The sequence below is a fragment of the Aulonocara stuartgranti genome, assembly GCF_965226115.1.
Source record: "Aulonocara stuartgranti genome assembly, chromosome: 14".
NCBI classification, from domain to species: domain Eukaryota; kingdom Metazoa; phylum Chordata; class Actinopteri; order Cichliformes; family Cichlidae; genus Aulonocara; species Aulonocara stuartgranti.
Genome location: NC_138950.1, coordinates 28,906,365 through 28,919,365, shown reverse-complemented (window position 1 = coordinate 28,919,365; position 13,001 = coordinate 28,906,365). Strand labels below are relative to the sequence as shown.

The 13,001-nt window shown below is 41.0% G+C and overlaps 1 protein-coding gene across 9 annotated transcripts in view; it reads left to right on the top strand.

The window, feature by feature from the left end:
- LOC309687729 (protein broad-minded-like) overlaps positions 1–13,001 on the top strand; it is a 112,375-nt gene that overhangs the window by 50,901 nt on the left and 48,473 nt on the right. For 3 of the 9 annotated variants that reach the window (XM_082502893.1, XM_082502894.1, XM_082502895.1), the window contains 7 exons: positions 608–736; positions 1,621–1,739; positions 3,011–3,130; positions 3,388–3,476; positions 5,579–6,249; positions 9,658–9,798; positions 9,941–9,979. In XM_082502893.1, the coding sequence (XP_082359019.1) occupies positions 608–736; positions 1,621–1,739; positions 3,011–3,130; positions 3,388–3,476; positions 5,579–5,783 (662 nt within the window). In that variant the 3' untranslated portion in view covers positions 5,784–6,249; positions 9,658–9,798; positions 9,941–9,979. Of the gene's footprint in view, positions 1–314; positions 737–1,620; positions 1,740–3,010; positions 3,131–3,387; positions 3,477–5,578; positions 6,250–9,657; positions 9,799–9,940; positions 9,980–13,001 lie in introns of those variants that run through there. The other 6 variants (XM_082502896.1, XM_082502897.1, XM_082502898.1 and 3 more) reach the window with 5 other exon arrangements.

The following is a 13,001-nucleotide window of genomic DNA, read 5'->3' as shown; positions in this document are numbered from 1 at the left end:
GTGACCTACTGTACAAGTTTGTTTAGGCTGCTTTTGCAGCAGTGCTCTTTATAAAGTCTCCAGGGTGTGATAGTAATAAATCATCTGTGAATGAAACCTTTTACACGTTTAAAATCACTTTGTCTGCCATAGGCAAGAAATCTGTTCCTATAAATACACCGTTTAATTATGTGTTCGCATTGCAACTGCTGCTCTGCCAGAAGTGTAGGTAGAGCAAAGTCAACCTATACATTATACATATCCTCATATTTGAACATTCAATATCAATATATTTTCCACATATTGTGAATATAACGCTGAGTCCTGCCTGACAGCACATTCCCATGAGTGTGCAGAGAGGGAGAAACACGCAAACACCGTGACGAGACAAGAGCACGGGCAGTGTGATGTTACTTCACCTCTAGATGGCACTATTGCACAACCTACAACCTTCTGCATCGTTTCACTGGAATGGATGACAAGTACAGTGCAAAAACAATAACAGGAACAAACTGAGTCCGATATGATATACATATTTATGCCAAAAAAAAATGCCCGTTTGATCTTGTGTTTCCATGTAGGAACAGGGAAAAATGTCTATATTGTGTTGTCTGGTTCACCTCGGCAGAGTTCTATGGCTTTGGCAGGAGGGTTGAGAGGAAACAGAAAGGGCCTTTACCGCCTGCACCTGGCATGTTTGTGATGAAGCAGCTGCCTCTACTCCTGCTGAGCCTCCTCCCTGTACCTCTGAACCCGAGTGAGCAGAGAGCACCGACGGTCATGCACACACACAGATACTGTACACTTCAACAGACACTGGAGATACAAATGATGGGCCATTTGCTAAACCTGCAGCACACACTGCTTTCTATGTGAAAGAACCATTCTGTGAGAAAAACTCTACTGCTCATTTGATCTATGACCTCTGAAAAACAGTTCATGATTTCCATTACTATTCAATTATAAAAAAAAAAAAAGTACATTCCCTGGGTTATACAGCACTGATATGCAAAGCTTAATTGTATATCTGTAACTCTAGAACTGCAGTATTTATAGTTTTCTTAGTTTAATATTTCAATTTCATATTCTTCTTCTAAGTATAAAATCCCTTTTGTTATATTTGTCTCATTAATTTAACTGAAATACACTGAAAATTGCTCACAAATTAAGGTTTATGTGTCAATACAAATGCAGGTTTTATTGCTGGGAGCTTCCCGTGATGCACTGACTATTTCTTCTTCCATGACACTAATGTTTTGTCTTTGCTTCATCATTTATGTACTGTACTGTATCCCCAGTTTTCCAGCGAGGGCTGCGTACATTTTGATTGCATTAACGTTTTTATCCAGCCTTTATGTGCAAGCTTGAGCTGCAAAATTCAAATGTAGTTACTGACAGGCCAAAGTGCAACAGGGAAGAGATTAAATGGGATCAAAGGGAGTGGCATTATAAATTCCTTCCTTCCTGAGATTCAAATCCTCCAATCAAAACGGTGCCAGCAATGCAAAGACAGATTTCTTTAAAAGATTGGACACAATAACAAAGTCAGTCGTTTATTTATTAAAGCACTGTTAATAATTTTAGTTGCTGCTATTTCAAATAAATGTTTGGTACAACAAATTTCTCCGTGTTCTGTCTCAGGCTTTATTCGGGCCCTGGTACTAGAGCTATGGTCTGTTCTTGAGTGCAGCAGTGACGACATCAGAGTGGTCCGTCCCAAACCAACTCCCATTGACCCCACAGATAGGAGTTGCATTAAGGTATTGTATGTATGTGCGTGCGTGTGTGTGTGAGAGAGAGGGAGAAGGAGAAACTTCCTGGAGCCCACAATGCCCCAATTTTTAGATATCTACATAATAGTACAGACACAGATCTCTTAGAAGTTTTGCTTTTCCATCATGTTTTTAGCTCACTGGTTACAAAGGTGTTTAAATTGATTAAAATTAAATTGATTCCAATTATTATTAACCCAGGACTCAGAATAGTGGTCCATGTGTTGCTGTGATACCAGCAGCCATGTAGAAAATTCACTTGTGAATATTCATATTTAAGAAACTGGCAATAGTGATTTTGTTAACAAGAAAGGCTTTTTGCTGATTGGTTTATGGGTGTCTGGGCAAATAAGCCTTACTTTCATAAGACTGCATTTTTAGTTATGTTTTTGGCAGAATTTCTCTCAGGAAAGCTTCAACAAGCTCCAGCGTGAGCCTGTCTGTGTGTGTCTGATGCTTGGCCTCTGACAGCAGCCAAGTCATCTCTCTCAGAGAGACTAGCCAAGTGAATACGGACAGCCAGTGATGTGTAAACTGTGTCCTGCCACAGGCGACTTTAAAGTCTGCCTTATCAGTGGGTTATACATATATGCTGAGGTCAAAGGAAAACTAAATATACACACACCAGCACTTTGGTGAATTAACTCGAGTCTTTGCTTTAATCTGTGCTAAGTACAGTAGGAGGTTTGGTAGTACATATGAAGATAAGTTCACACATGCACAGAAACATCAGAAGACACATGAAAGTATAGATATTTCTATTTTAGAAAAAAAAATCCATCGTATCTTGTTTTTTTCTTTACGTTTCTTTGAAGCTGTTTAATATAATCTAAGTTGTAGCTCGTTTGTGCAAGTGTCTCTCTTTTTTTCCTTTGATGCTTTTGATGATATGTTTTCCCTGTTCTACCAGACCCAGTGAAAAATGCAGGGAGCTTTCCTGTAGTTTAATATTCTTCAGGCTGCAATAGGTTTCTGCTCAACCACTCTGCTCAGAATATATGTCTTATTCAGTTTTGAGAGTGTGGTAAACCATGTTTTACCTTTGCAATCATAAATTCTTTTTACATTTTGTTTTGCTTTGAATACTACAGATATTATTTGTCATATTATCGGTAGTGTTTGTAGTTGAATAGTGTTATATTATTATTATGTGTTAGGATTTGATCAATCCATGACGTGCACAAATGCATTCACAATGGTCTTTAAAAGCAAATACATTTTTTCTCTCTAACAGCTGCTGTATTTACTTTCCTCTTCAGTCCTTCCTGTACTTGGTCAACCTCCTCTCCTCTTCCCAGTCGGTGTGGCAACTGCTGGGCCGACAGTCTTTGGCCAACAAAAGCGAATACACCCTGAGGGAGATGCCAACCTCCATACCTGTAAGTGTTTTTCTTCTTCTTCTTTTCCACACACTGCAGTTTTTTTTTGTCATCCATCTGAGGGCATGTTTGCACTTTTTATTTGGCCTCCAAACACCACCCACCCATTTGTTTTACTTCAAACGCATTCAAATAAACCCTCTCACACTGAGACTGATATACGTTCTCCACCTTACCCATTGTAAATTTCCACACAGTTTTCGTTTTGCACCCTATCCGGTGCATTCTTGTTCAAAGCCTCTCATTTTACTCCACAGGATTTGATTGACAGACTGATTGCCGTGAATTCGGATGGGAAGATTCATTCTCTCTTCCACTACGAAGAGAGTCACACATTCGGCCTAAGGTGGGATTCATTTTTTTTTTCATATTACTTAACATCAGTGGGGAAGTAGACGATATCAGATTATCACCTGGTGACTGCACACACACTTCAGCCTCTGGCAATAGGAGACTGGCATGGTGACGTAATCGGCCTTAAAATGCGGCCTTTAAGGCTGCAGACCCTGAATTGGGATACAGCCTCTGAATCGCTGCATCTTGTAGCTGTGTCGTCTTAAATTGGTCATGTGATTTTGACGCGCCGGCGCGTCCGGCAACCCCAGAGGTTTAACTTAATATTTAAGTGTCTCTTGGTTTTAGACTAGTTGTTTAGTCTAATTTGATGTTTTAAACCAGAAAAGGAAGAAGAGGGCTTAGAATTACAGGTAAGAACTGCTCAGTGGTATGTGATAAACTGTAAATGTAAAGCTTACAGGTCAGTCCTCATGTTTTTAAATTAGATTTTGAGTCTATACATGGCACATTATGCTTTTGCATGTTGTGAAATGTGCTGCAAAACAAACTGAGGTAAACTAACTGGTTTACTGTGATGGATTTAAAGTGTGTGTGACTGGTGCGCAGTGGCTGTGGTGCTCACGGTCAGAGTTCAGTCACAAAGAGGGTAACAGAGATGAATTTAAAGTTAAGGTGATGGTGCTTAGATTCATTCACAGACTGAAACCTTCACACCAACTTTATCCTGTGTCTCTTAGTTTTAGACTAGTTGTTTAGTCTATTTTGATGTTTTAAACCATATCACAGGGTTTTTACTTCACCATTTACGGGGTTTTAACAAGCAAACAAAAGACAGATCGTGATGTTTGAAAATGTTTTGGAAATATTCTTTAAAGATTAGATGTAAAATACGCAGAGGATAAATTCAATTGGTTTATTAGTTTATTACATAAGTTGAAAAAAAGTTAAACAAGTAAATAAAGAAACAACATAAAAGAAAAGTAAACAAAACAAATCGGTAAATAAAGGAAAATGGTAATAAGAAGGGAAAAAAAAAGAAAAGAGAAAACCCCAACAATCCCCTCTGAGCAAGCACTAGGCGACAGTGGGGAAGAAAAACTGCCTTTAAACGGGCAGAAACTTCCGGCAGAACCAGGCTCACGAGGGGCAGTCAACTGCCGGGACTGGTTGGGGTGAAAAAAGATGAAGGAGAGAGGGAAGAAGTGTTAGGAGAGAAGGGGAGAGGAGAGGTGAAAATTAAGATGGAACAGAGGTGGAGGGAGACGAGGTGACGTCAGCAGTAGAAAAAATAGAAAAAGTAGAAAAAGCAGGAGTGTCCCTCCTCCAGAAGAAGCGGAAACGTTTTTTCTTCTTTTCCATGAGCTTTTCCACGACCACTTTTTTCTCTAGGATGAGGGTTCTCAACTGATCGGTTGTTTCTTCAACTTCCTTCTCAAGTTTCTGGCATCTTTGCTCCATTTCTTTTAATAGATTGCACTTGTCTGTATTTTGCTGTTGTTTTTCCTTGTGCATCTTTTCTAACTGCTCATTTCTTCTTGTGATTTCTTGAAGCTTACGCTGCAGGTCTTCATTTATTTTCTCTTGTTGCTGCTTTTGTGCAAGCATTTCAGCGTTTTCACACTTCAAGTTGTCTGAGTCCTGGAGAATACGTTTTTTTTCTTCTTCCTGTTGCTCTTTCTCTTGAAGAAGCTCTTTTTTTTTGCACTCTGTTTCATCCAGCCTGACTTTCAGCACTTCGTATTTTTTCTTTATGCCTTTGAGTTGGTCCTGCATTTGTGTGACCCCTTCCTTTTTCTGTCCGAGGATTTGTGCAGTTTGTTCCATAGCTTCATCAAGCGTTCCTTGGAGCGCCTGATTCTTTTGCTCCATGTTTTGGAGATCCCTTTGCATCTCCCCAATAGTAGCATTCGCGCGTTGAAGCTGGGCAGACGTTTCTTTTAATTCAGCACTCTTTGTCTTGTTTTCCTTCATCAGGAACAAAATCTTCTGTCGTGCTTCACCAAACTTTCCTTCCCAGGCCTCACTAATAATTTTTGTGTAAGGCTGGCGTTGCTGTTGTTTTTCCAGCTCTTGATTTCGTGCTTCCAATTGTCTGCACTTCTCCTCCAGTTGAAGCTTCTCTTCTTCAATTTGTTTAATTTTTGCATGTAGGTCGGAGTTTTCCTGTAATGTCCTTTGGACTGATGAGGCACCAATGGATCGTGTCATATCAGGCTTCCCTCTTGAAGTGAGTGGCCGGCCAGACCTCGAAGGAGAGGCAGCAAGATTGTTTATTCTTTGTTGGCATTTTCGTGGATACATTTTTAATCCTGTGCACAGTGACTCTGAAGAGGTTTACAAATACTTTCAAATATAGCTCTGGTCGAACGTTTGAAGGCTGCGAACAAACTGACTAAAACTTGCTGCTCCTGACCCCTATTTATAGAAAAGGCTCAAAGGCATGTGCTTGTGACATCATCACATGTCCTTGTGACATCATCACATGTCCTTGTGACATCATCACTCTTCATGAATCAGATTGTCACATGACATTTTAGAATGCGCCCCCTGCCGCCATCACAGTAGGCCAGACAAAGGATACAGCTTCAGCTATGGTGGTACGTGTGTAGTCGGTTGCAATGTTAGATCTCACGATCGTGAAGGCAAGAAACTGGATTAATCTTTTAATCGTTTTCCATCCTGGCGGCAACGTGAGGGATCCCATGTATCCGATATCACCAAACAAAGACGCCAGGCATGGATTGCAGCGGTGAGACGAGCGGATATCGAGTTCCGTGCAATCCCCAGCTTTTTGTTGGTTTGCTCGCGGCATTTTCTCTCCGGTGAGTTCTAAAGTAATTCATATCACTATCCGATTGTTGAGTCTGACGTCACTAGCCGTGTCTGGGCCTAAACTCTGCTGCAGGTCCATATATCAAATGATCACTGTGGCATTACTGAGAGTTAAAACACTGTCTTAAGTCTTTCATCTTTAATAAAATTATCAGCGTTCTGCTCTACCAGGTGTAACAACTGAGTTAAACATCCAGGCATCCATGACAATGGAATTTATGACATATGAGTTAGAAGTTAGCAGCAAGTTAGCTCGCTAGCTTCTATCTAAATACAATATAGCATGTCCTGACTGCGGGGTTTTGGAAACAAATTAAAACGTACAGCTTTCTTATCACTTCCAACATAAATGAAGACAGAAAACTAAACAGCAGTGACAGTGGCTGCAAATTTTACCAGGGTTTTTTTTTCAAATGCCCCCCTGTGATTTTACCTGCACCCTGCGATTTGATTTTTAGTTATTTTAACAGCAAACTGAAGAAAAGCCTTGACTCCGTTGCTCCACTCACCACCAAAAAGATTAACGTAAAACATGCATCACCCTGGAGAAACGAAGAAGTCAAAAAACTCAAAAGAAATTGCAGGGCAGCAGAAAGGAGATGGAGGAAAAATAAAAATAATATCAACCATCAAATATTTTCCGAGCAATTTAAAATGTACAATAATACATTAAGGAAGTCAAGAAATTCATACTTCGCCAAAATAATCAGTATTAACAAAAATAATCCCAAGGTCCTCTTTTCCACCATAGATCATTTATTTAACCCTGATTTTAACAGCTCCCAAAGAACCCCCACAGACTCGCTCTGTGAGCAGTTTGCAGACCACTTCAGGGGAAAGATCAGCGCCATCAGATCTGATATTTTATCTAATCGCGATATGATTGTAAACACATCTGAGGGCTCGATTGTACCTGAGGAGACACTGGACAGCTTTGTCCTGGTTAATGCTGAGAACTTTCAGAAGGTTTTCTCCACAGTGAGACCCACCACATGTCTTTTAGATCCAATCCCCTCTTCACTCTTTAAAACACTTTATGGATTTTTTGAGGCTGAGCTTTTATACATGATGAATTGCTCTCTTCAGTTGGGTGTCTTCCCTGCTGCCTTTAAAACGGCGGTGGTGAGGCCCCTTCTGAAGAAGAGCAATTTGGATTGTAATGATTTTAATAACTACAGACCTGTATCCAACTTACCATTTTTAAGTAAAGTCTTAGAAAAACTTGTTTTTACTCAGATTACTGATTTTCTCAATGATAGACAGATCCTGGAGATATTCCAGTCTGGATTTAGGGTGAACCACAGCACAGAGACGGCTCTCCTAAAGGTTTTAAATGATCTTAGATGTAACTGGGACGCCCAAAAGCTCTCAGTCCTGGTGCTGCTGGATCTAAGCGCAGCCTTTGATACAGTAGACCACGCTATTCTTTTAAACAGACTAAAACACATGGTGGGCCTCTCTGGTGCTGTACACAACTGGTTCACTTCCTATCTCTCTGACAGATCTTTTATGGTGAGTATGGATACATGCTCCTCTAAGATCCATAAAATGACATGTGGTGTGCCTCAAGGGTCGGTTCTAGGCCCTGTACTTTTTAATTTGTATATGTTGCCTCTCGGCAGTGTCATCAGGAGGCATGGAGTGAACTTCCACAGTTACGCTGATGACACGCAGCTGTACATCTCCGTGTCTCCTGATGACACCAGACCAATGGATGCCCTTTTTAACTGTATCTTGGATATAAGATCTTGGATGGCAGAAAACTTTTTACAGCTTAACCAGGACAAAACTGAAGTTTTAATTGTCGGTCCTGAAGCTCAGAGAGAGAAACTCTTGTCTAAATTAGAGGCATTTTCACTATGTCCTTCGCTACAAGTGAAAAACCTGGGTGTTATTTTTGACTCTGAGCTTGGTTTTATCCCACATGTTAAACATGTAACCAAAATTGGATTTTATCATCTAAAAAATATAGCCAGAGTCCGCCCTATTCTCTCTCGGGCCAACACGGAGATGCTGATGCATGCTTTTATTGCCAGTCGCATTGATTACTGTAATGCCCTGCTCTCTGGTCTTCCTAAGAAGAATATTTCAACTTTACAACTCTTGCAAAACTCGGCAGCTCGTGTGCTGACGAAGACCAGAGGGCGGGCCCACATTACACCGGTTTTAGAATCGCTGCATTGGCTCCCCGTGTGTTTCAGGATCGATTTTAAAGTTCTTTTATTGGTTTTTAAATGTCTTAATGGTCTTGGGCCTTCTTATCTCTCAGATCTGCTTTTACCATACGAACCCTCGCGGACCCTGAGGTCCTCTGGTACTGGCCTTTTGATTGTCCCTAAAGTCAGGACACATACTCACGGAGAGGCAGCTTTTCAGTGGTATGGTCCTCGTCTGTGGAACAGCCTGCCGGAGGAGCTCAGGGCCGCAGAGAACGTACATGTTTTTAAGAACAGGCTCAAGACCCACCTTTTTAATTTAGCTTTTACTTAGCGTTTATTTATTTTTTATGCTTATTTATTCTATCCTGTTATTCTATTATTAATTTAGGATTTACCTAATATTTTTTGATTTTATTCTTATTCATTTTTTAATCTTCTTACTCTATTTATATTTATATTTATATTGTATCCTGTTCTTATTTATTTTATCATTTTACCCTGTATATATCGTATTGCGTCATATCTCCAGTGTTTCCTCGGAGGGCGCTCTCTGCACCGGGGCTGTTATTGACCGTGGCTGCTGGTCTCTGGGGTCCTCTCAGCCTGGTTGGGGGGCTCCTTGGCCTCCCTCCGGCTGTGTGCCCAGCCCGGAGGCTGCGGTCTGTGACCGGCTCCCGGTGCAGACGGCTCTCTGTTATAATGTTTCCTCACTTGGCTCATGCGAGCCCAGCCCAATTTTTACTCTTTAAGTGTGCGCGTGTGTGTATGTGTGTGTGTGGGTGGGGGTGGGGGGATATATGTGTATTGAGAGTGTGGGGAGTGAGTTGGAGGGTGGGGTGGGCTGCTTTTAACTATGTAAAGCACTTTGTGCTACATTTTTTCTGTATGAAAAGTGCTTTATAAATAAAGCTTGATTGATTGATTTGTAGGGTTACTGAAGTTGGGCTAGCTGGTATATAATGATGTGCTACGTGACCGCTAGTAACACAGCTATGTTAGCACAATATAAACACGCTAACTTTTTTTCCACTCGATAAAAGTTAACGTGAGTGTTCTCGGTGGTCAGGAACAAATGTAATCGCATGGCAGGATGCTGTAAAAGGACCAAACCAAAAGGCTTTTAGTGGGGTTTTTTTCAATGCGCTGCGGTCATAGATAATGAGATAAAACATGCTAATGTGTGATGCTGCAGAACCACGTCATGTCGACTGAGTAGCTTTTGATTTGGCATTATTGCAGGCAAACCAGCATATGAAATGGATGTAACAAATCCAGACTGGGCACCAACACTGCACATGGGGCACGACGACAAACCTGTGTCAGACTCGGACCGGCACGCAAGGCGTATGCAACGGAAGCGAAAAAGAGCACCCATTGCAGGTAAACACCCCCCTCTGAAAACATACTAAATTGCTCTTATGGTACACTAATCCGCACATAACTTAAAGATGAATCACACACCTGTCATTGGAATATTGGTGTACATTAACCTTAAGTCTATGCACTATTTTTTATCTTACAGGCTTGATGATCGATGAAGGTCTGACAGAAGAACAACAACCATGTCATGGAGGCAGTGGACAGCAGTTGTGTTGGACAAGTGGAGGTTGACGTACCAGCTGCAAATGTGGACAGTGGTGATGGGAGTGACAGCGTCACGGAAGCTGAAGGGCAGACGAAGGACTGTGTGTGCAGTCAACAGGGCAGAGCAGAAATAAACCGGCTGTTGGAGGAGAACAGACTGCTTCGAGCACAGTTGCAAAAGACAGAGCTGAATGAAACTTTCTTAAAGGACGATACCGAAAAAGTAAGATATTACACTGGACTATATTGTTATGCAGTCTTAATGTCCCTCTTCAACACTGTCAAAGATTTCCTGCCAATACCGAAGAAACTGACAGGTTTCCAAATGCTCTTACTCACACTAATGCGTCTGAGACTTGATCTTCCAGTCCAGCATCTTTGTCATCTATTCCATGTGTCGCACAAAACACTGTCTTCTGTCTTCACCGATACCATTGATGTTTTGTATGCCCACTTAGGAGCACTGGTGCACTGGCCTGAGAGGCACTGTCTGCAGGCGACAATGCCTCCACAGTTTACTGAAACTTTTGGAAAACGAGTAGCAATCATTGTTGACTGTTTTGAGATTCGAACAGAAAGACCATCTAATTTAAAGGCACGCGCACAAACATACTCTCATTACAAGGGTACACAGACCATAAAATACCTCATCGGGATTACACCCCATGGAGCTATTTCTTTCATTTCCAGGGGATGGGGGGTCGTGCATAGAGCAGGGCGATATGGCCAAAAATATTTATCACGATATATATTTGAAAATTTGCGATAACGATATAACCGACGATATAATTGATGCGAGACAAAATACAACTCCACAACATTACTAGCGCAAAAAGACAACCTTCCATTTATTTTCACCTAAACAAGAAGCTGGTTTTTATGTACATTAAAGCTTTATAAAAATGTAACAGTGCAAATGCAAATTCCTTGCTGAAAGTTTAACCAAAAGGCATTTCCAGTAGAAATGGGCTGACATATCCTGAGCATAACCATGTATAATATCCACTGAAGTTAAAAAGAGGTGCTTTGCAACATTAAACTGCAGTGTGCAGTACGCATTTTTCGGACCATAAGGTGCACGGGATTATAAGGCACATTAAGCGAAACAAAGCAGTCAGATAAATCAAACTTTATTAAACTCATTCTTCTTGCTTCCTCCACTTCTGTACCATTGATTCATTAATGTTGAATTCTCTGGCAGCTGCTCTATTCCCATGTTGTTGCAGTATATTAATGACTAACCTGGTATTGTGGATAGATTATCTCAGTTGTTCTCCTGACTGAAGTTTGGTCCGTTTACAGCATCCTGCCATGCGATTGCATTTGTCTCTAACCATGAAGAACCTTCACGTTAACTTTTATAAGTGGAAAAGTGTTAGTGTTCGTCCTCCAGCTTCACTGTTTATGTTATGCTAACATAGCTGTGTCGCTAGCGATCACGTAGCACATCATTATATACCAGCTAGCCCAACTTCAGTAACCCTACAAACGTCACTGCTGTTTAGTTTCCTGTCTTCATTTATGTTGGAAGTGATAGCAGAGCTGTACGTTTGATTTTTTTCAGAAATCTCTCAGTCAGAACATGCTAAATCATGCTTAGGTAACTAGCGAAACTAGCGAGCTAACTTCCGCTAGCTTCCTGCTAACTTCTAACTCCATTAAATGTAATAACTTTTTGTTTTCATGGAAGTTAAACTTTATAGTTACACCTGGTAAAGCAGCAATGCTGATCGTTTTACTAAAGATGAAAGAATTTAGACAGTTTTTAACTCTCAGTGATGCTGCAGTGTTGTTTGACCTGAAGCATACGGAGTTTAGGACCCAGATTACTCCCAGATTTAAGAGCATCTTAGTCCGACAAATACGACAATAACGACGACCGCTTGCATGTTCTGCAAAAAAATGTGCTTTGTCGTGTATCTGACAGACAAACACCAAACCAGTTCCACATCACGGAAGTTGCACCATTTTTACAAACCAATTCTGGTTCATCTGTTTCACTCAACAATCGGCCATGTGCGTATGAAAACAAAGGCACTGCGCATGCGCGTTTTACTCCCATTCTATCGCGATATTTCATTTTCCTATCGTTGCCTAACATTATACCGGTATTACCGTGAATGGTATAATATGGCCCAGCCCTAGTCGTGCATCAGATAAACACATCATAGAGAGATGTGGCATTCTTCAAAAGCTGTTACCAGGGGACGTAGTATTGGCTGACAGAGGCTTTGACATCAGAGATGCTGTAGGAATGATGTGTGCGGAGGTCAAGATTCCAGCTTTCACAAAAGGCTACTGTCAACTTGATGCAAGGGACGTTGAACAAACGAGAGCAATTGCCCACCTGAGAATTCATGTTGAGCGAGTAATAGGTAGTTTGCGCAACAAGTTCAAAATGTTACACACAGTCTGATTACTCTTATCATGTGAGGCTGAAGACACAACACTTCTTGATAAGATCGTTAAGGTTTGCTGTGTTTTTGTTAATATGTGCCCCAGTGTTGTTGTCAAACCAGGGCCAAATGACACTTGCTCCTGTTGAGTATTCTTAAAGCTGTTCTTTTGGATGTACTGTACATTGTAAATAGTTGTACTTTGTGTGAAGTTGTTTTAATAAAACAAAAAAGAATAGTATATTTGTTTGTTTTTCTTTATTATAGATCTATTCACATGTACACAGCAATCACATAAAAATGAAATGCAAACTATTTACATCGCACCACACAGCTGTCATCAATCTTTAACCACAACATGAAACATTACAGGCTATTTAGAGCAGCACGTTGTTTCGAGAAGTATTTCCCAACAAGTTCAGGAAGGCACATTTTACGAAAGAAGTCTTGTGCTTTCTTTAAGCGCGGTTTCCAGAAATCCACAGCAGGGAAGACGCGAGTCACAGCAAGGTCTCTCTGTGTCCACACAACGAGGCCACAGTGGCTGGCGCCCGTAACAAAGACTCAGCGTCTCTGTTGTGTAAACACGCCAGTGATTGGGGT